This window comes from Petaurus breviceps, unplaced genomic scaffold (genome assembly GCF_028583685.1).
Source record: "Petaurus breviceps papuanus isolate PSGF00001 unplaced genomic scaffold, PetGlider_PUasm1.0 400, whole genome shotgun sequence".
Lineage (NCBI taxonomy): Eukaryota > Metazoa > Chordata > Mammalia > Diprotodontia > Petauridae > Petaurus > Petaurus breviceps.
The window spans coordinates 4338959-4361284 of NW_027186316.1; the positions used below are offsets into that span (position 1 = coordinate 4338959).

Here is a 22326-nt window from a genome sequence, read left to right on the forward strand (position 1 = left end):
ACCTAATGGGACACACCCAAAAGTGCAAACCACCTGCTCATTTGAATAGCTTGCTATTCCTGGTTTCATCCTGTACACATATCAACTGACCATGTGACTCTCCTGTTCACTTGACTCCCTCTTGCCTCTAGGATCAAACAGAAACTATTCTGTTTAGCTTTTAAAGCCCTTTGTAACTTGACCCCAACTTCTCTCTCTCCAGCTTCCTTCTTCTTCCTGCATGCCACAGTTCAGCCAAACTGTCCTTTACATTCCTTACACTTGACCTGCCATCTCAAGACCTTTGCTGTGGCTGCACCGCTCCTCCAAATTGCCTGGAATATTCTTCCTCCTCATCACCAACTCACAAAGCTTCTCTCTCTGTTCAAGGCATAGCTGAAGCCTTTTATGATACCCCCAATGGCTAGTGTGTGCCCTTCCTTCCAAAGTGCCTAGTACTTAACTACTTTCTGTTTGTTTTGTAGTCATTCAATTTATATATTTATTATGTATATACATGTGTGTATGTGTAACATACATCGTCTCACCATTAGAATGTATACTCCTCATGAGTAGGGGTTGTTTCATTCTTTGTATTTTTGTCCCCAAGGTGTAGCCCAATGCCTGGCACACAGTAATTACTTAATAAGTACTTGTTGATTAATTGGTTGGTGGGAACTATACACAATGTCAAGAATTGTCCAGTGGGAGAGTGGTAATTCACGGTGAATATTTTCACCTAATTGTGAGTAAGGTCTGAATGTGTTTATTATTTGTGATTCTGACGCAAGGCTAAAAGGAAAATTGTCTCCTTGGCTTTATGGTATTTATGGGAAGGATTTTTTTTCAGAGATGCTTAGGATTATCAAAGAGAGTTTACCTCCAAGCTTAGACCTTTGCTTCTGACTTTCCCTCCTAATATCATAGTTTCTAAAGCATCAGATGATCCTTTCATCAAGACAAGTGGATAGAGCACTGGACATGGAGTCAGAAAGACCTGAGTTCAAATTCTGCCTCAGCTACTTACTAGCTGTGTGATCCTTACCACATCACTTAGCCTCTGCCTCAGTTTCCTCAACTTTAAAATGGGGTTAATAAATAGCGCCTACCTCCTTGGGCTGTTGTGAGGATCAAATGAGATAATATTTCTGAAGACTCAGCATAGTGACTAGCATAAAGTAGACAGATACTTGTTTCCTTCCTTTCGTTTTTCCTTTCTTCCATCCTTCCCTCCCTCCTTCCCTCCCTCCCTCCCTCCTTCCTTCCTTCCTTCCTTCCTTCCTTCCTTCCTTCCTTCCTTCCTTCATTTTTGACTTTTATGAATTCAAGTCACCTCTCTGAGGTGGACTACATCCTCAGATACCAAAAGAACTGGCAGATGGGATGGCTGAGCCACTGTCAGGAATGTTTGAAAGATTGTAAGAAACAGGAGAGGTGCTGTGGGACTGGAGAGGACAGATGCTTGGATTTTCAAAAGAGGGAGGAAAACAGAGTCTGTAACAGAAGTATAGGATGATAGGCTAGATATCTTGGCTTTCATTCCCGGCAGAATTCTAGAATGACTCATTAAAGAAATGGCTGGTGAACATCTGAAAAAGGAAGCCATGATCACAACAAGCTAGCGTGACTCCAGCAAGAACAGGTCATGCCAGACTAACCTCAATTTCTTTTTTGATAGGGTTATTGGAATGGAAGATCAGGGGAATGCTGTAGGTATCATTTACCTAGTGTTTTTGAAAAAATCTCTTACACTGGCTCATGTAGAAAGTATGGTGAGATGTGAACTAGATGATAGTACAGTTAAATGGATGTGGACCTGGTTGAATGGCCAGACTCAAAGAGTAGTTGTTAATGGTTCAATGTGTACTTGGCAGGAGGTCTCCAGTGAGGTGCCCTGGGGATCTGTGCTTTGCCCTGTGCTGTTTAACGTTTTTATCAATGATTTGGATATAGGCTTAGATGCCACATTTATCATTTGGCACAGTGCTAGAAGGGAGGGCTGACATGCTGGATACAGAGTCATGATCCCAAAGGACTTTTTAGAATATTGGTTTGAAAAATAATAATCTAATTTAAGCTGTTACATTTATAAGAGGGATGAATGTAAAGTTTTACAATTGGATCCCAGAACTCAATTTCACAAGTACAAGATAGGGAGAGTAAAAACTTGACAAATTTGTCTGAAAAAAGAAGATTGTTTTGTGCACTGCAAACTCAGTATAAGTCAACAGTGTGGTTTGGGAGCCAAAAATGCCCATGCATTCTTAGGCTGCCTTGAGCAGCAGCACCCATGGGGTAGGAAGGAAGAGTCCCACTGTCCTTTGCTGTGAATAGATCCCATCTGGAAGCACTGTTTTCACCTCTGGGTGCTCTAGTTTTGGAAGGACATTGGGCCAGGATGATGAGGGGCCTTGAGTTCTTGTCATCTGAAGGAACTAGAGATATTTAACCTAGAGAAGAGAAGCCTTAAAAGAAACTCTAGTCATATTCGAGTATCTGATGGGCTATCACTGAAAAGATGATAGATTTCAACTCAATATTAAGGAGAAACTATAGAACTTAGAACTGCCAATGTGTGAATTGGCTGCCCTGAGAGCTGGTAGGGGATCCCTCTCACAGGGGGCCTTTGAGCCAAGTTGGGATGACCACTCAGGGATACAGCAAAGGGGATTCTCACCAAGTTATTGGTTCGACTAAATAGACTGTTAGGTCCCTTCTCACTGCTATTGCATGCTCACAAACCATCTGTTTATTTGTTCAGGATGAACAGATGAAAGAACATTTTTCAGGCATTTCAGTGCTCCAAACACCGTGTTAAGGATACAAATACAGAAGGGAAGAAACCCTTCTTTAAGAAACTTGGGGAGATAGCACATTAAAGGGGCATAGTGGTCAGGGAGGACATTTTGATTTGTAAGGTTACAGGGATGGTGAGTGGAGTCATATGAAAGTAACAACACTATGGATTTGATTTTGATTGTAAAATGGGGGTCCACTGAGGCATGACTGGAACCAGCTAAGAGGTAGAGTAGTGGTTGAGGCTCTTACCACCCAGTACAGTGTGACCCCAGGGCTGACCGCCCAAGCTAAAAGGGTTAAATCCCTCAGGGACCCCATGCCATGCCTAACAGTCTTTACAACCCCCCCCCCTTATCTTTTTTTCTGAAAACCAGAACATTTGCCCATCTCCAAGGCACCTCTCCCACTCTCCCCACAGTTCCACCACGTTCCCCAATCAAAGTTCAAGGACAAGTTCTTTCAGTTCTTGGAGGTGTAATTGGTTCAGATCAGGAGATCTATTACTATCTTCTCACCTGTCTGGAGTTTCAATTCCCTCCCAACTCTGTCTGTGATAGACAAGATGGAAGTGAGATTGTTCTCCTTTCCTTTCATCCATTAACATTAAACTCTCACCAAGGTAGAAGGCTAGAACTTGCCTTGGAGGAATGAATGATGAATCTTCCCCAGTCCTCAGACTTGCTTCTCTGTAGAAACACTGTCCCTCAGTCAGACTACAGGATCATTTCTATCTCCTTGCTCAATTGAGAAAATTCCAACCTGAAATAGATCATTGTTTAAAACAGTATTCAAATGATCCCATGGTCTTGGCTAATTATCACTTATTTCTGAAGCTCTGCTTTGTTTTGTTTTGTTTTCTTTTTGCTGGACCTCTGTTCTGGTGTATATTGGCTGGAGGGCCCCATGCATGAAATTGACTTGGCATATAACTGGGAAGAATATTAAGTTGGAAAAACTCGAGTTCGGGAAGTCTTGCTATGCTGTTTTATCAGGTTGCCTTGCCACCAACTCAAATGAAATCATCAAGCCTCTTTTTAATGGGTATTGTTCTAAGAGCTGCTACATATTTAATCAGCCCTCTCGACTTGCAAATAAAATGGCTGAGCACTAAGTTGCAATTGCAATCCCAGATGTGGATATACTCATATCTGTTGCTCATTATGGAGCCAAACTATCCTCTCCTTCCGCGAATGAATTCTGCCTCAAGAATGTTCAGTCAGAGTCACACTGGCCAACATTTACATTATGCTTTCCTTACCTCTTACAATCTCGTTTGAGCCTTACAACAGTCAATCAATCAGCAAGCATTGATTAAGCCCCTACTGTGTGCCAGCTGCTGAGACGAGAAGTACAAAGAATGGTCCCCCAACCCTTGCGTTCTATTAAGAGAGACAGCTTCCTATAGGGAAGGACCTGTTAATCAAGTGCCTGGCACTGCACCTGGTGCTGGAAATAACAAAGACAAAAAGTAAAACTGGCCCTGACTTCAAGGTGCTTACACTCCCTAGGAAAGACAATATTCTCTAAGGGGAGACATAATCAATAAGCATTTATTAGATGCCTACTATGTGCCAAACACTGTGCTAGATATTCCAGTTACAGAACCAAAAAATGTCAGCCCTTTTCTCCACGGAATATATATTCTACTGGGGGGACATATTCACCTATGGGGATGTGGGTGTGCAGTTCAGAGCTTAAGGAATTCAGAGCAATGTTGGCAGCCAGCCCTTGTGCATTCTTCCATGTTCTAACCCCCTGGATTTAACAGATATACACCACACACTAGTGTATTAACAGTTAAACTAGTAATCAGCTCTTTATGTCCACAGAGCACTTTACAAATTGTTCTAGGCAATTTCCCATGCATAAATGCCTCTGATCTGCATCCAGAGCCACACGAAGCCAGGAAAACAAGGTCTTATTATTCCCATTTTCCAAATGAGCAAACTGAGGCTCAGAGCCCTAGTGAGTTGTCCAAGGTAACAAAGTTGTTATGGGGCATAGCTGCCAATGGAAGTTGGGTCTTCTAACTCCTGCTTTTGGGGAGAGGTAGAGAGAGAGAGAGACAGAAAGGGAGAGGGGGAGAGAGGGAGAAAGGGGGAGGGGGGAGAGAGACAGAAAGGGGGAGGGGGAGAGAGAGAGTACCACCATGTTCTACTTTCCTGTTGTAATATTCAGACTTACAACTTAAGGCAAGACTTCTAAGAGTGAATTGTGTTTATAAACACTCCAGACAGTTAATGTTAGCCAAGAATTGTCTTTTTCACAGACTGTTTTTTTCTTTTACTTTAACAAGCTTGTTCTTTTCTTTATTTTCAATAGCAAATCTGGCCTGACTCAATAACTACATTGAATCATAATGACGTATCAGTGATGGTTTCTGTGATTTTCATTTAATCTTGCATGTCAACATTTTTTAAAAATTACTGACAGTCTTCGCACCTTCAGGAAATACTATCACTCAAGATTCTCATTTCTCAGAGTTCAACAAAAAAACAAATGTACACTGAATTTTTCTCTGTAATGTGCAGTAATGCATGGAGGTGCCTGATAAGCTATTATTTAAAATTCAAAATGCATCTTTATGGCATATTTGTGAAGGACACAAACCATTCCAGGGAGGTTGTTAGTAATAACAACTGATGGCTCTTGTGACTCTGTGGGTCAGACTGAAGAAAACTATTGTTTTTCAGTTAGGCTTGGAAAAATCCAAGATCCACACAAAATGTAGCTAAAATGTCCCCTGTATGAAAGGAGCTGAGTGCTCTCAAAGAAATGGTTTTGTTAAATAGACAGGGTGGGGCAGCAGAGAGAGAATGCTCACTGCATTTGGAGTCTTGGATTCAAACCCAGCTCTTCCATTTACTAGCAGTGTGACCTTGGAGAAGTCTCTTAACCTCCCTAGGCTTCAGTTTCCTCATCCATAAAAAGAAGGGGTTGAGCTAGGAGGCCTCTGAGGTTCCTTCCAGCTCTGTAGACCTAGGATCCTGTGTGTGAGTCTGGGCAAGTCCCTTCCTCTCCCAGGGCCTCAGTTCCCTCTTTTGTAAAATGAAGAAGTTGGACTCGATGGCCTCCAAAGTCAATGATCCTCCCATTAGTCTCTGAGACATTACCTTTAGGGAACTGTAGTAGTAGGGTCAACATAATGGCTTCAGAATAAATTGCACTGGAAAATATTTGGCTTTCTGTATGACTGATCCTGCATGTGTATTGATTACGATGTACCCCCGGTGTAAAAGACGGATTGCTTTTCAGCTTGTTCAGTAACGTGGGCTGCCTCTAACTAACAATCTGATTTTCTTCTCTGTGCTGTCTGACCCTTCCAGCATCGATCTGGGGGCTTTGGGTGACCTCTGACCCTCTCTGGGTCTCAAGGTCAGATTCTTCACTGGTCAGCTTGGGTTTTTATGGTCTTCTCTGTGTTATAAGAGAAATGTCCTTCCTACTGTGCTGGAGAAGTCATGGGAGAGCTTAGCTGCTTCCCCCTCCCTTCCCTTCCCCCGCCCCTCCCTGATACCTGCTCCTGGCTTTCTTTCACCTGTCAGGAAAGGTCATGTGACTAATTTATGATCTCTTTGGAAAGGACACTGGCTTTCATGAACTTCTCCTGGTCGCATCAGATAATCCCTATTGAAGTCATATTGGATTTAAAATGGAAAAATCAACAACGTGTTTTTATCTTCAAACCTGCATAAAGAATTAGAACTGCGCTTCTGGCCCATGGGTGACCTCTACATGCGGATTTCTTTTCGCAAAACCTTATTGCCTAACATGGCTTTCTTCTGTGTATTCATAGTTATTCTCAGAAATGGAAGGGGACTATTGATCACTGTGCAGAACAGCCGGTGTTTACCGGTATATCATTAGCGCCTTGTTAATTTAAAAATCAGGGGCCCCAGAAATGTTTGGATTAAAAGGGCGATGGATTAGCCAATATCTTGTTCTACCTGCAAAAGAGTAGTGATCTTCCCGCACTTGCTTCTTCGGACCAAGACTGTGTTTTAATAAGTTATCTGCTGATGAAGAGGGCCACGAAAAGGTTATCTTTCTGAAAAATGGGAACATATAATGCAGCCTCATCTCTCTTCTCAGGATGTTATAGAAGGAGCTTATTCATCTTGAACTGAGCTGCTACCTAATTTCTAATACAAATTATATATTTTCTGGGCTCCAAATTTAAAAGCCCAGCATCTCAGCTTTCCTGACAAAATCTCATTTAGGCAAGTTTGGTTGGTAGGTGCTTTATTTAAAAAAAGGAGGCAGGGAGGAAGGAGAAGGAAGAAAGAAAAGGAGGGAGGGGAGAAAAAAGAAAAAGAAAGGAAGGAAGGAGAGAAAGGAAGGAAAGAAAGTAAAGGAAGGAAGGAAGGAAAGAAGAAAGAAAAAAGGAAAGAAGAAAAAAAGGAAAGGAAAGAAAAAAAGGAAGGAAGGAAGGGAAAGAAAGAAACAGATGTATACTTGTTCTAGCCCATCCCAATTAAAAGAATCTGTTGTTTGTGGGTATGTCAAAGGACAGCCAGGCTGCGACTTACAGATATGGCCTCTAGGCCTGCTTCTTGTCTCTCATGTGCCAGGCAGAATAAAGTTAAGTTGGAAACTTGCTGGAAATGTCCGCACAATGACAAAGTGGGCCATTTTCAGGGTATTTTTGCCCCATGTTCTTAGTTATTCTGATTTTTAGGAAGAACATTGGCTGTAGAGACAGAGGATGTGGGTTCAAATCCTACCTGTAATGCTTAAATGTAAGCTCTGTCCCTAGCCCAGTGCTTGGCACACATTAGGCACTTAATAAATGTTCATTGTGGGGCAGCTAGGTGGCTCAGTGAATAGAGCACCAGCCCTGGAGTCAGGAGGACCTGAGTTCAAATCTGACCTCAGATACTTAGCACAAAAACTAGCCATGTGACCTTGGGCAAGTCACTTAACTCCAATTGCCCCTCCAAAAAGCAAAAAAAAAGTTCATTGTTTGATTCCTTTCATGACCTGGGGCAGGCTTTTTCACCTCCCTTTGCTCATCTATAAAGTCACCAGGTCATGCTTTCACCTGTCAGGAAAGGTTATGTGACTGATTTATGCTCTCTTTGGAAAGGACACCAAGTTTCATGAACTCTCTTGGTCGCATCAGATAATCCCATTTGAAGTCATATTGTATTTAAAATGGAAAAATTCAAGATTTTAACCTTCAAATCTGCATAAAGAACTGGATCGATTAGGTAACCGCCAAGGTCTCTCCAGGTCTGGATCTGTGATTTTATGACAAGCACGTGTCTACAGACCTTAGCTTTCAGGGCAAAGATAACTTGGTAAGGGAGCAAGACACGTGGACTTTTAATACTGGTGGAAAATAATAGCTAGCCTAGATTCTATAAGCCAGGGTTCTTCACATGGGGTCAACAAACTTTTTTTTTAATATTTTAATAACTGTATTTCAAGAAATTGGGTTTTTTTGCATACTTAGGCATTTTCTTTTATGTATTTGAAAACATGATTCTGAAAAAGGGGCCATGGGCTTCCCCAACCTCCCTGCACAAGGGAAGGGTCTGGGCCACAAAACAGGCTAAGAATTAAATCCATCTGCTGATACTCTTACTTCAAGATGTAAGTTCTACAGGGCATTTTTGGTTTGAAATCAGGAAGTCAATTCACTAGAGGAAAGGTGGTCTAATTCTAACTCTTAGTTTCTTGTTATGTAGATGATCTGGATGCCTTGCAGGAGAAGCCCTAGACATTTTTGAGACTCTTATTTCTTAGTCTCAGTTCTAGTGGCAATTTAGCGACTCCTGGCCCCCACCAGAAATCAAAGGGTTTCACCTTCAGTGCTTTGTACAGAGTTCCTGGCACATAGTAGGTGCTTTAATCAATACTCCTTGACTTGATTTTGGTAAAGTTTACTTGTGCTCTTCAAATGCCCTAGACAACTTCTACTTAGATGATAGAATTAGTCCTGCTAAAGACCTCCTCTGATGCCTCACAATGATGTAGATGTGATCCCGTGTTCTTGAAGAACATGCAATAACAATGAATGTTCATACAGGTCTCTGCCAAAGTAGAAAGGCTCTTGGCATGGGAACAAGAATGGACTGTAGGTCTACTTTTCCAGGACAAGCCTAGCTAAGTTTTTGGAAAGCCTCACTACTGTGATTATAGTACCATAAGTCTATAGCTGAAAGGGGCCTCAAAGGCTTTCTAGTCAAAGCCCATCATTTTAAAGAGGGGAAGACTAAGACCCAGACAGGTGGAATGATTTGTCCAAGGTCATCATCCGTGAGCTCGTAGATCTAGAACTGGAAGGTACTTTAGAGGCCATCAACTCCAAGCTTCTCATTTTCATCGCAGTCCCACATGACAAACTGCATGCTGGGTATCTCTTGTTGATCGTTCCATAGATATGTCAAGTTCAAAATGTCTGAAACAGACCTTATTCCCTTTTCCCTAGACCTACCCCTCTTCTGAACTTATCACTGTTGAAGACCCCACCATCCTGTCCTTGACTTCCATTTCCTTAACTACCCATTTCCAATCACTTGACAAGGTCTAGTTGTCTCAGCCTCTGTGCTGTCTATTACATTCATCTCTCCACCTACACAACCCTTACCCTAGGTGATGCTTTCATCATCTCTTTTATGGATGTTGCAACAGCCTCCTTAATTGGTCTTCAGTTGTGCCTTCAGTCTCTCCCTTTTCCCATCTGTGTTTTACACAGATGCCAAATACATGTTTCTAAAATATAGATATCATACCATGTTACAACCCCTCCAACACACACACACACACACACACTCAAAAATTTTCAGTGGCTCCCTATTGCCTCTAGGATAAAATCCAGAATCTCCATTTAAAGCCTCCCACAGTCTGATTTCCATTTACCTTTTTAGTCTTCTATCACCTACCTCAGTTCATGTACTCTTTATTCCATTCAAATTGACCTGCCAACTGCCCCCCCATATACAGCATTCTTTTTCCCACCTCCTTGCCTTTTTCCAAATTATCCCCATGTCTAGAAGTTTCTCTTTTACCTCTATCTCATAATATCCCTTAATTTAAAATCAAAATCCCTTGAAAGTCCAGATACCATCTCCTACATGAGCTCTTTCCTTCCCATCCTTTCCCCATTGTTACCATTCTCTCCCTTTTGAAATGTCTTTGTCTATACTCTATTTATTTGTATGCATACATGTTTTCTAAGGACAGCTAGGTGGTGCCGTAGTGCATAAAGCACCAGGCCTGAGTCAGGAAAACTTCTTTTCCTAAGAGGTTCAAATCTAGCCTCAGACACTTCCTAGCTGTGTGACCCTGAGCAAGTCACTTCATCCTCCTTTGCCTCAATTTCCTCATCTGTCAAATGAGCTGGAGAAGAAAATGGCAAAACCACTCCAGTGTCTCTGCTGAGAAAACCCCAGAAAGGGTCATGACTGAACAAACAAAAACAAAAATATATGTGTTTTCCATATTCCCATGCCCAAGTAGAGTGTAAGCCAATGGAGGGCAGAGATGTTTTTAGTCACTTTCTTCATTTAACAATTCGCCAAACATTTACTAAGCTCCAGTAGTAGGAGAAAGTGACTAGAAAAGGCCAAGGTAAATAGGGCAATAGTGAATACCTAAGATAATGAGATAGTAAGAAAGCACTTAGCTGCCCTTGATGAATTCAAGTCTCTTGGCCCAGATAAACTGTAACCTCAGCTGATGAATGAATTGGCAGATGTGATTGCCGAGCTACTGTCATATCAAAATTGTACAGAATGGGCAAGCTGCCATAGGACTGGGGAAGAGCACCTATCTTCCTGATCTTCAGAAAAAGAGAATAAAATAGAATCTAGACATTGTAAGCCTGTGAACTTGACTCAATTCCTGAGGAAATTAAGAGGCTCCCGTCTCCACCTTCCCTCTGAGATTATTTTCCACTGTATGTACATCTTGAATATACATACATTTGCATGTTGTCTCCCTCCATAAATCAGTTATGAGATACTTGAGGGTGACTGTGTTTATTCCTTTCTTTTTTTAAAAGCAATTGGGGTTAAGTAACTTGCTCAAGGTTAAACGGCCAGGTGTTTCTGGGTGGATGCTAAGTGTCTGAGCCCGGATTCGATCCCCAGGTCATCCCAACACTGGGGCCGGTGCTCTTACTCGCTGTGCTACCTGGCTGCCCCTGTTTATTCCTTTCTTTAAGTATTGAGGTACTTAACACAGTGCCTACCTAGTACATAGTAGGTACTTAATAAATGCTTGTTAATGGCTGATGGTGATGATGAAATTCTGGCATGTATTATTATAGATATGTTTAATGAACATCTAGGAAAGGATGTCAAAGTCACAAAGGTAGAATATAGCTTCATCAAGAATAAGCCATGCTGGACTGACTTATCTGCCCATCTGTCTATCCATCCATCTATCATCTATCTATCTATCCACCTATTCATCCATCTATGTATTTACCTATCTATCTGTCTGTCTGTCTATCTATCTATCCATCTGTCTGTCTGTCTGTCTATCATTGTCAGGAGAATTCTATAGATATACTTTACTGAGATTTTAGTGAGCAGTACTTTGGACAAAATATCCCATTGAATTCTTATGGGAAAGATGGAGAGATGTGGGTGGGACAATAGTACCATTGGTTGGATGTGTAACTGGCTAAATGGAAAGCCTCCAAGAGTAATCATTATTAGTTTGATGTCATCTTGGCAGGAAGTCTCCAGTGGAGTGTCCCAGGGATCTGTGCCTAGCCTTGTGCTGTTTAATATATTATCAGTGACTTGGATTAAGACACAGATGGCATGCTTATCATTTTGCAGATGGCACAGGGCTAGAAGAGAGACCTGACACACAGGATGGCAGAGTCAGTATCCAAAAATATTGACAGACTAGAACATTAAGCTGAATATAATAAGGTGAAGTTTAATTGGGATAAATGCAAAGTCTTATACTCTGGTTCAAGAAAAAATCAACTTCGCGAGTACCAGATGGAGAGAGACATGGCTGGACATGGTTGTCTGGACAAAATATGGTTGTTTTTGTTTCCTTAATGGCCTATGGGCACCATATGAATGAACAGTGTGATATGGTGACTGAGAAAGTTAAAGAGTGTCCTGGTGCCCACAACCAGAAAGGTGACAGTCATCTGCCCTGGTCACATCATACTTGGGGTTTTGTTTTCATTTCTGGGTGCCATGGTTTAGGAAAGACATTAGGCCAGCATGGTTATGGTGGTTACGGTCCTTGAGTGCTGCCTGTCTGAAGACTGGAGCCAGAGAACTGTGAAGGGAGACTCACTTGTCATGTTGCCTGTCACCTGGAAGATGACAGATTTTGGTTTGATGGGAAAATTCCCAGCAATGAGAGCTGCCCACATGTGGTTGAAAGAACAGAGGATGTTTATCCTGGAGAAGAGAAAACTTGGGCAAGGGTTAGGGGTGAGGGGAGGGACACATGTTAATTGTGATGTTTTCCAAAAGTTTCTTGCTGTGTTTCACCCTCTTGCTTATAATGATATAGACATCTGTTTTATGTTATAAATGTTTTCCAGGGCCTAGAGGTCCCTGGGGTGACCCTGGAAATGGACGAGTGAAAGGAAAGAGGGGAGACCTGGGCCCACCTGGGAAGCCTGGTTTGCCTGGTTTCAAAGGAGAGCAAGGCCCACCTGGGCCCCAGGTAAGTGTAGGTGGAAGGGAAAAGGGATTCTGTGCAGAATCCAGAGTGTTCTGTAGGGAAACTCTCCATCTGAAATGTTTTCTTTAACAATCAGTGTGCAATGTGTTCTCTGTGGCCCAGTGGCAAATTCTAAAAGAAGCAGCAGGCCTGAGCCCTCCTTGCCCTCTGCGAATCTAATGAGCCTTCGCTGTGTTAGAGCTGGCTTCATGGACTGGCCCCTAGCTGCTAATTAGTGACATTGGCTTCATTGGAAGGCAGAACCTACCCCAAAGCTTTCTATAATGTGGAATTCCCTCACCGTCCCTGCTGCCTTCAATTCTCTATCCTCCTGCCTAGCAGGAGGAGAAGCCCCTCCTTCTGATTCCTCAGTATCCTCTGTTTTTCACTCTTCCCCTCTTTCATGCCCCACATCCATTTGGTTGCTAGGCCCTGTCAATTCTGCCTCCACAGCTTCTCCTGAATCTGTTACCTTCTCTCTGGTCCCATTCCTACCACCTGTTATGAAAAAATACTAAATCTGGAATCATGGGATCTGAATTCAAATCTGTACTCTGCCGTGTATTAACTGTGTGACCTTATCCAAGTCATTTCCCCTCTGTGGGTCTCAGTTTCCTCAAATGTAAAATGAGAGACTCATATTAGATGACCTCTGAAGCCCCTTCTCACTCTATGACTAGGACTCTATGGGTGACTTAGAAGACAGCTAGTGTAAGAACCCTAGAACTGATCTTATTGTCTGCAGTCTTCCTTCTATAACACACAGAGGCAAACAGGGTTAAGTGACTTGCCCCGGGTCACTCAGCTAGTTAGTGTCTGAGGCCAGATTTGAACTCTGGAAGATGAGTTTTCCTGACTCCAGGCCCGGCACTTTATCCACTATAGCACCACGTAGGTGATTTGCACAGCCCTGCCTCACTGAAATCCAATTTACTCGCAAGTCAAGACATCACCCATCTGATGTCATCAATCCTCTTCAAGCATGGACGACGAACAACAATCTATGAGTAGTAGTAGCTGCCCCACTGGGGACCCAACTGGCCAGTTCCAGTTGGGCAATGCTGCTTCTTCCTTCCCTCCTTCCTTCCTTCCTTCCTTCCTTCCTTCCTTCCTTCCTTCCTTCCTTCCTTCCTTCCTTCCTTCCTTCCTTCCTCCCTCCCTCCCTCCCTCCCTCCCTCCCTTCCTTCTTTCTGTCCATATGGGGAATAATACCCTTATATGTGGGTTCTCTGCCCAAAGAAATACAAATTTAGATCATTTAAATCTAGCAAAATATATTAGGGTTTGTGGGCTCAATTCTTTTTCTCTTCCCTATTTATTTATTCTCTATAACCCATAACAAATTCTCATCAAGTTTTCCTTCTTGATTACTCTTGCCATTTTCCTGCTATGAATTGGACCTTTATTAGTGCTGAGCTGAACTGTTCTAATACTCTTAGTTGATCTCCTGGTAAACACTACTAGACCAGTCTCCCTGAGGCACAGATCTGCCCCTCTTATGCTTCTGCTCCAACCCCTTCACTGGCTCACTATTACTTACAGCAGAAAATACCAATACTGTAATCTAGTATTCAGTATTCACTATGGCTTGATACCAGTCTATCTCAGGTATAGATGAGGTCCCTTCCAACTTCAGATATAGGAGCTTATGTGTGGCCTTGGATAAGTCCCTCCCCCCCGGGCCTCAGTTTCCTCTTCTGTTAAATGAGGGGCTTAGACTAGTTGACCTCTGAGTTTCCTTTCACTTCTCCACCTAGGATCCTATGGGTGACTTTGGGCAAAACACTTCCCCACCTTGGGCCTTAGTTTCCCCCTCTGTAAAATGAGGGTGGGGGGTTGAACTAACTGGCCCCTGAAGTCCCTTCTAGATCTAGGTCTATGATTCCATGTGTGACCTTGTGCAAGTCACTTCATCTCCCTGGGCCTCAGTTTCCCCACCTGTAAAAACGAGGAGGATTGGACTGGGTGGAAGCTGGGGGCCCCTCTAGCTCTATATCTGTGATTCTGTGATGTCACTTTGGAAGAAAGTCTTCAGTGTGTAGCTTAAGCCTCTGTGCTTGGCTCTATACTGTTTGACATTTATTATCTAGTCTTTTTCTTGAATTCATTCAATGCAGCCTCGTTCTATTAATGTCCAAAACATAGGCATGCCCCTACTCAAACACCTCCAATGGCTCCCCATTGTTTTTAGGACAAAAGAGCATTCTCTAGTTCAGAGAAGACCCAGTCAGGCTCTGTCCAGCAACTCCTTCAACATTTAAGGCAAGTTTTAATTAATTAAATTTAATTAATTTAAATTTAATACTGGATAAATACGTCTAGCTCCCCCTCACTCTGCCCAGCCCACATACTGTGCATAGCTAGAACAATCAAGCCTGATGGCTAATGTTTGAAGGGTCAGCCCTTGCCCCGGCCCCTCATGACAGAGATGCTTACTCACGCACATATACACAAGTACACACACAAACACACACACATACATACATACATACATACATACGTACGTACGTACGTACATACATACATACACAAATACATATACCCTCATGATAATTCTACCAGCTCACATTTTGATAGCCCCTACTGTGTGCCAGACACTGTGCTAGGTGCCTTACAGTTATTCTCTCATTTGATCTTTATGGTAGCTGTGAGAGGGAGGAGCTGTAATTTTCCCCATTTTCTAGGTGAGCAAACTGAGGAAAACAGAGGTGAAGTGGCCTGCTCAGGGTCATAGAGCTGGTAAGTGTGTGAGAGTGGATCTGAGCTTAGGTTTTCCTGCCTCCAGGTCTGGCACTTTAGCCACCTGGCCACCCTTTGCCTTCAGTATACATACATGCACATACATGTACTGATGCACATACACGGAAACATTCATGAACAACACACACGTACAGTGTGCCTATGTGATGCATACACATGTGACTATTCAGATATAATACATGCATCTATATACAATACATACATATACACATGCACATGTACACAGGTGCACACACATATGCATGCACATACACACATGCACACTCACATTCCTCAAGATTGGGGCTTGTCAAGCTCCTGATCGCCATCCTTCTGAGGAGCTGGAGCCCACAAGGTGCCCCCTCTTCCCCAGCTTCTCCCCCCTACCCCTTCTGAGTCCTAATGATCTTTCGTGCAGGTGCCTCTGAACAATTGGCATTCCCCGACACTCCCGCTCTCTGTGCAAGGCTCTGTTCTGTTTATTGATTTTTTTCTTCTGCAATGTCTCTCAGGGGAGGCAGTGTGCTGGAGTGCCCTGAGATTGGGCAGCCTCAGGGCCAAGAGGACCCGGGTTCAAGTCCCACCCCTGGCCTATTCTGGCTGGGGTACCCTGAACAAGATTTGAATCCTTCAGGACCCCTGGGTGCAGAGCAGCTTCCCATCTGCATTGGCAGAAGGAATTTCCTTATCTCAGTGAGATCCTAGGCCCTATCCACCCCGCCCCCCCCAAACAAGCAAACAAACCAGTATGTCTCTCACATCTCCCCCCTTCCTTTCCATTTCTGTAGTCACCACTGTGGTCGACACCCTTATCACCTCAACTACTGTAACAGCCTTGTAATTGATCTTGCTGCCTCCAGCCCCTTTCTCTGCAGTGCATCATGAACCCTGGTGAGCTCGCCCAGGGAACTGCAAAGCTCCTCACCCCTGTCCTCAGTCTCTCCTTCTTCATATCTGTCCTAGAGCTGGCTGTTCATTTCGAGCAGGCCCTGATTGCTTGTGGCATCCTAACCCAGCCCCTTAGCCTGATACCAGAGGCCCTTTCCCAAATGCTTCCTGTGTTATCTCTTAACTCACCAACCTTCATTTTGTTTTTTCCCTTACACAGTTCCTCTGCCCCAGCCAAGCTAGGCTGGATGCCATCTCCCATAAACATTTTTCTTATTCCTAGACAGGAATGCCTCTGCCTCGTCTGCCCACCCAAAATGTCCTCCCCAGTTCTCTCTACCAATCCGTGTTCTTCATCTCTTGCTTTCATCTCATCTCGAGGAAGCCTTCCTTGATTAGCCCCACATGATGGATTATTGCTGTCAAAATTCCACTTTGAGAAACTCTGAACTAAATTCAGTTCAATAAGCTTGAGAGCTTTATTCCTTGGTGCATAGGTAGATACTAAGACAGTTGGACCTAGGCTTTGCTCTTGGAGCCAATGAAACACATCCTTCTTTCTGATGTGCTCTCCACGGACAGTCGACTTACAGTCACACGATTAGCAAGCTGGTAGTGTAGTCATTTTCCACATATAGCTCTAACTTACCAACCTCAAAGGAAATACAGATGTACCCCACTGAGAGTAACTAACACTGAATCTATAAGCAGACCAAAACACCCCAAAAGGTAGAAAGCCTCCTGAAATAACTTCACAAAGCTTAAATACTTCCACATCCTGCTCACTCCTTCCACCCCACATGTTGGGCACAACCATAACAAGTAATGTTGGCTATGAGTTATGACATAACCTCTGCCTAGTGTCTCTTGGTCCCAATGACTCGGTTGGACTTCCCTCCACACTGTGAAGAGTTAGAAGACATTGATTCTGCCTTACCATGGAGTATATTTATATGGAGAGGAGATGAGAAGAGGAATCATGGCATCACTGAACTGGCTAGAGGAGATGAAAAGGACTACTGGAAACCCAGTCATCTCTATACAGAGCTTACTCTGGGCAGGGATCCATTAGGGTCCCCATACCTCCCAACCTAAGGAGCCATGGGAGGAGGGGTGGTCCAAACAGTAGCGGAAGGAGGAGCCAAATAAGGAGAAAGAATTATAAAAGAAAATGAACCCAAAATTCCCATTAGGGGAAAAAAAACCAAAGAATTCTGTGTGCTCTGCAGAGTACATGGCAAACATAGTGTATAACAAACATCTGAGGAACAGTTCAACATTTAAACACATTTAAAAAAATTTATATCAGGATGGAAATTTTGTTGGAAAATAATTCTCAAAGCAGAGTCAATGAAGAACTACAGAGTAGATATTTGAGAACATGTGATTTAGAATCTGTCCAGAGAATTAGGGTTTCTGAAAAAAAAAACTGACTTAGGAGCCACCTCCTTCCAAAAAAATAGAAGTGGAAGAAAACTGGGCAGAATAGAAGCAAAAGAAAGTAACTTTGAAAAAACACATGAACCCTCAAAGCTAAGTTACTATTTCTTAAGAGATGGTGAATATGAAGCATGAGATAAAAACTGATGCAGAATGAAATTAAACCGATGCAGAATGAAATTAGTTAAACCAAGGAAACAATATCTACAACTACAACAGAATGGAAAGCAGAGTAATAGTAAACTAAACACCCTGTAATTATAATCACCGTGAGGCAGCATGGCATTGTGGATAGAGCAGTGGACTTTGGAGTCAGAGAAACCTGGTTTCACAGTCCTGCCTCAGACATTTACTGTCTGTGTGACTCTGAACAAGTCACTTCCCCTTTCTGGGACTCAGTTTCCTCATGTGCAGAATGGAGTTGGACTTCAAAATTAGACGAGAACATGGATTTCCCTACTTTTGTTGGAGAGGACTATGGGTGTGGAACATTGGAACTAATGTTCCACATTTCTGTTCAGAAATGAATGTGGTTGGGGGTGGCTAGGTGGTGCAGTGAATAAAGCACTGGCCCTGGAGTTAGGAGGACCTGAGTTCAAATTCGGCCTCAGACACTTAACACTTACTAGCTGTGAGACCTTGGGCAAGTCACTTAACTCCAACTGCCATCCAAAAAGCCAAAAAGAAAAAGAAAAGAAATGAATCTGGTGTGAAAATAAAGGCCATCAATAAAAACACTTTTCAAATGGGATCCTATGTTACCTGTCATATGTCACCCACATAACAATGATTCTCAGTGTGGGTCCCCTAGACCAGAGGCTGAGTGAGGAATTTATCCTAACAGTAATCCCTGTGTCCTGAGCACATGGGTGTGAATTAGGCTATGGGAAAAGCACATGGAATTTCCAAATGGAAGAAAAAAATTAAGTTTATTGAAATGATTAATTCAGTGGTCTTGAAAAAAATAACAGTAAAATCCCCAGAGTTTGGACAACATTCCATCTGTTTCTTCTGCCTTTCCAGCTCATGCTGGAGCACCCAGACCCCAGGCAGCTGGGTCAGTGTATTTCTCACAAAAGTAGGTGATGTTCAAAGGGTTGCTGGGAGGCCCAAAATAGATAGTATATAGAAATTAATCAGTCAACTTGGTGCTACTATTTTTTGGTAACACTCTAAGGTTTCCAGGGCACTTTCCTCACAAAAGGCAGATGAGAGGTAGGGTAGTACATGAAGTGTCATACCCATTGTACAGATGAGGAAACTGTGGCTCAGATAGGTGAAATAATCTACTCAGAGTCCAGTAAACATGGAGTCTGAGAATTGGGAGTAGAACCTTGGCCTCCTGCCCTCAAGTCCAACGTTACATGTTAATACTTCTTCAGGAACACAATAATGGATGATATTTATATGGTATTTAGGACTCTTTCATTTATGTCTTTGTATCTGTGACTTTGGAATCAGAGGACCTGGGGTTCAGTCTGGTCTCTGCTACTCTCTGCTTGCATGACCTTGATCAAGTCATTTCCTTGGGACCTCAGTTTCCTCTTCCATAAAGAACTAGATGGCCTCTGAGGTCCCTTCCACTTCTAACTCTGTGACATAGCATAATAAATGTTTTTTTTCCTATGTAATCACTTGCTAGTAGATAATTTTCTGTGTAATCATTGTTAGTAGATAATTAATAAAAGGGGTCAATGGAACTCTCAGATGTCGAAGACCCCTCATAGAATGCACTCAAGGCTTGTTTATCATAATAAATGTTTGCTGGTTTACTTACTGACTGATTGATTTGCAAACATCTCATCAGAGCCTCAGAAGCCCTTGTGATATGCACATGACAAGTATCATTGTCCCCATTTTACAGAAGAAACTGAGAATTGAAGTTTAGTCACACAGTTAAGTGTTAAAGGCAGGATTCAAATCCAAAATATCTCAACTTCCTGTGCCCCATACATTTTGGTGAATGCTTACTATCATTTCCTCTAAGTCTCGGCTTAGTAGCACATCCCCCCCCTCCCCATATACCCACATGACTAAAAGAGCTCTCTTTTCTCAGGGCGATCCTGGGCGGCCAGGACTCATTGGAATGAAGGGGAATCCTGGTGTCCAAGGTATCCCAGGATTCCAAGGTATTTCAAGGAATAGTTTTTTAACCTCTTTCTGGTTACTAGTGGTGCCAGTTCAGATCTTCAGAGACCCTAGCACCCCGTCGCTGGTTGCTTGGGGACGAGGAGGGCCTACATTTTCACTGAGGTTGTGACGGTTTGCCTTGCAGGGATGAAAGGACCTCCTGGTGCTCCTGGTTCAGCAGGTGCTGCAGGGGATCCAGGCCCTAGAGGTCCTTCAGGTAAGAGTCCATTCATCACTTGGATTTCTAAAACCAATTGGTTGCTGTGTGTGAATTGGTTACAGTATTTGGAGCTTTTATCAGCTAGGCAGCTAAGTGGCACAATGGGCAGAACACTGTACTTGGAATCTGGAAGACCTGAATTTGAATCTTACCTTAGACATACTAGCTGTGTGACTTTAGACAAATCACTTTACCTCCTGGGCCTTAATTTACTCCTTTGTAAAATGAGGGTGTTAGACTCAATGGCCTCTAATGTTTCTTCCAACTCTAGATCTATGATCCTATGTGTGACCCTCGGCAAGTCCTTTCTCCTTTCTGAGCCTCAGTTTCTGAAGAAAGAGGGAGTTGACCTCTTTGACCTCTGAGCTCCAGGATACTATGATCCTATGGGAATACACCATCGGTATTCCTTTGACTAGCTAAACTCTCAAGTACTGAGTCAAGTCTAGGTCCTTTCCCCTCCACATATCTTTCTAGACCCACCTGTGCTGATATGGATGCATGCTGTTTTAATAGCACATCTTCTCAGATAAATGCAAGGAAAGGACTCCAAGAAGAAGGGAATGAAATAAGCATTAATATAGCACCTACTGTGTGCCAAGCCCTTTATAAATAGCATCTCATTTGTTCCTCACAACAGCCCTAAGAGGTAGGTACTGTTATTATCCCCATTTTACAGTTGGGGAAACTGGGGCAAACAAAGGTGAAGTGACTTGCTCAGGGTCCCACAGTTATCTGAGGCCCAGTTTTCACAAACTTCAACTACTACTCCACTATGCAGTTTATCAGATAAAATCATATCTCATATAGAGATTATATTATAATCATCATATCTATAATATAATTCAGTTATATTCTCCCAGACCCCACTCTAGTTCATCCTCCACTTTATTGTCTAAGTGTAGGTCTCAGCAGGTCACTCTTGTCCTGCTCAAGAAACTCCAATGGCTCCCTATTACCTACATGATAAAATATTTAAAACCATTCACAAGCTGGCCCCTTCCTGCCTTTCCAGTCTTTTCACACTTTACCCCTAGCCATGTACTTGGGTCCTGCTTGTTCTTGTGTTCATCATCCCTGGAATGCTCTCCCTCCTCACCTCCTGCCTCTTAGAAGAAATTTCTAGCTCCTACATCACCTTCTGCAAAGGGCCTGTCCCCATCCCCCTTCCTCCTACTATTAGCACCTATCTTCCAACATCACCACCAGCAACACTGTATCTGCTCTCTCTATATATCCATTTACTTCCATGATTTTTTCCTCATTAGACTACATTTTGACCTTTCTTTGTATCTCCAGTCCTTAGCATGATGCCTGACACATAGTGCTTGTTGAGTCACTATTCTGATCTTTCAATTCCTCCCCAGTGTCTTTATTTCATTCAGACTTTCCCTAGGCAGACCCCCACATGCCTCTTCTATTACCATTGCTCAGGCCTGCAAGTGGCCCTCACTGGCAGCAGGCCATGGGCCCTAACATCTCTTTTAGTCTTCTCTGGGGGGACTCTGGACACCCAGAGGGGAATCTTCTTTCCAGGTGGACAGACATCCCTAAGGGCACCCCCCCGAAGGCTGGGCCTTCCACTGGGACCCCCTCTGTTTTGTTTCAAGACCTTCTTTAGCTGTGCAGACCCATGGACCATTCTAGAGACCATGATCCCCAGAGACCATTCATTCTCCAGCCCGGCTCCCTGTGCTGTACAAAGGAGCATGGCCAGTAGGGTGGGTTGTAGAGCTTGGGAGGGGTAGGGCAGCTCAGTGGAACTTAGCTATGGCTCCAATCCTGGTTTAGGGGGATTCAGGGGGTTAACAGCTAGGACCTAGTCATTTCATCCCAACCCCAAACTTCTCCATGCTAAACTCACTCTTGCCCATCCAAAACTCGACCCTCCTCTTAACCTTTGCCTCCTCTATTTTCAGTTCATTTCTGACCCATAAATAAACACACACCTTTCTTCTTCCCTCTCACCACCCCCACCTTCAATGCTGAGAAAGGGGCCAGAGATCTAAGCAAATTCTTTCAAAGTATCCTTTCTCCCCTTTGTCTCTCTCTCTCTTTCTCTCTCTACTTCCCTTTCCCCACCCTCCTTTCTCTCCCTCTGGCTCTTGCTGTTCCTCTCAGCCTCTATCCTGTACTCTCCTGCTCCCTTCCTCTCTCCTAGCTTCCTCCCTCCTCCTTTCTCTCTCTCTAACCCTCTATCTTTTGCTCTCTCTTCCTCTTTCCCTCTCCCTCCCTTCCTTTTTCTCTGTCTCTCTCCCTCCCTCTTACTTTCTCTCTCCTTCGCTCCTGCTTTCTCCCTCCCTCCCTCTATCTTTTGCTCTCTCTCTTTCTCTGTCTCTCTTTCTCTCTCTCTCTCTCTGTCTCTCTCTCTCTGTCTCTCTCTGTCTCTCTCTCTCTGTCTCTGTCTTTGTCTCTGTCTCTGTCTCTGTCTCTCTGTCTCTCTCTGTCTCTCTCTGTCTCTCTCTCTCTGTCTCTCTGTCTCT

The 22326-nt window shown here is 43.3% G+C and overlaps 1 protein-coding gene across 1 annotated transcript in view; it reads left to right on the forward strand.

Moving 5' to 3' along the window:
- COL4A5 (collagen type IV alpha 5 chain) overlaps positions 1 to 22326 on the forward strand; it is a 211520-nt gene that overhangs the window by 173940 nt on the left and 15254 nt on the right. The window contains exons 38-40 of the mRNA XM_069100381.1: positions 12305 to 12429; positions 19550 to 19622; positions 19769 to 19840. Of these exons, the coding sequence (XP_068956482.1) occupies positions 12305 to 12429; positions 19550 to 19622; positions 19769 to 19840 (270 nt within the window). The remainder of the gene's footprint in view (positions 1 to 12304; positions 12430 to 19549; positions 19623 to 19768; positions 19841 to 22326) is intronic.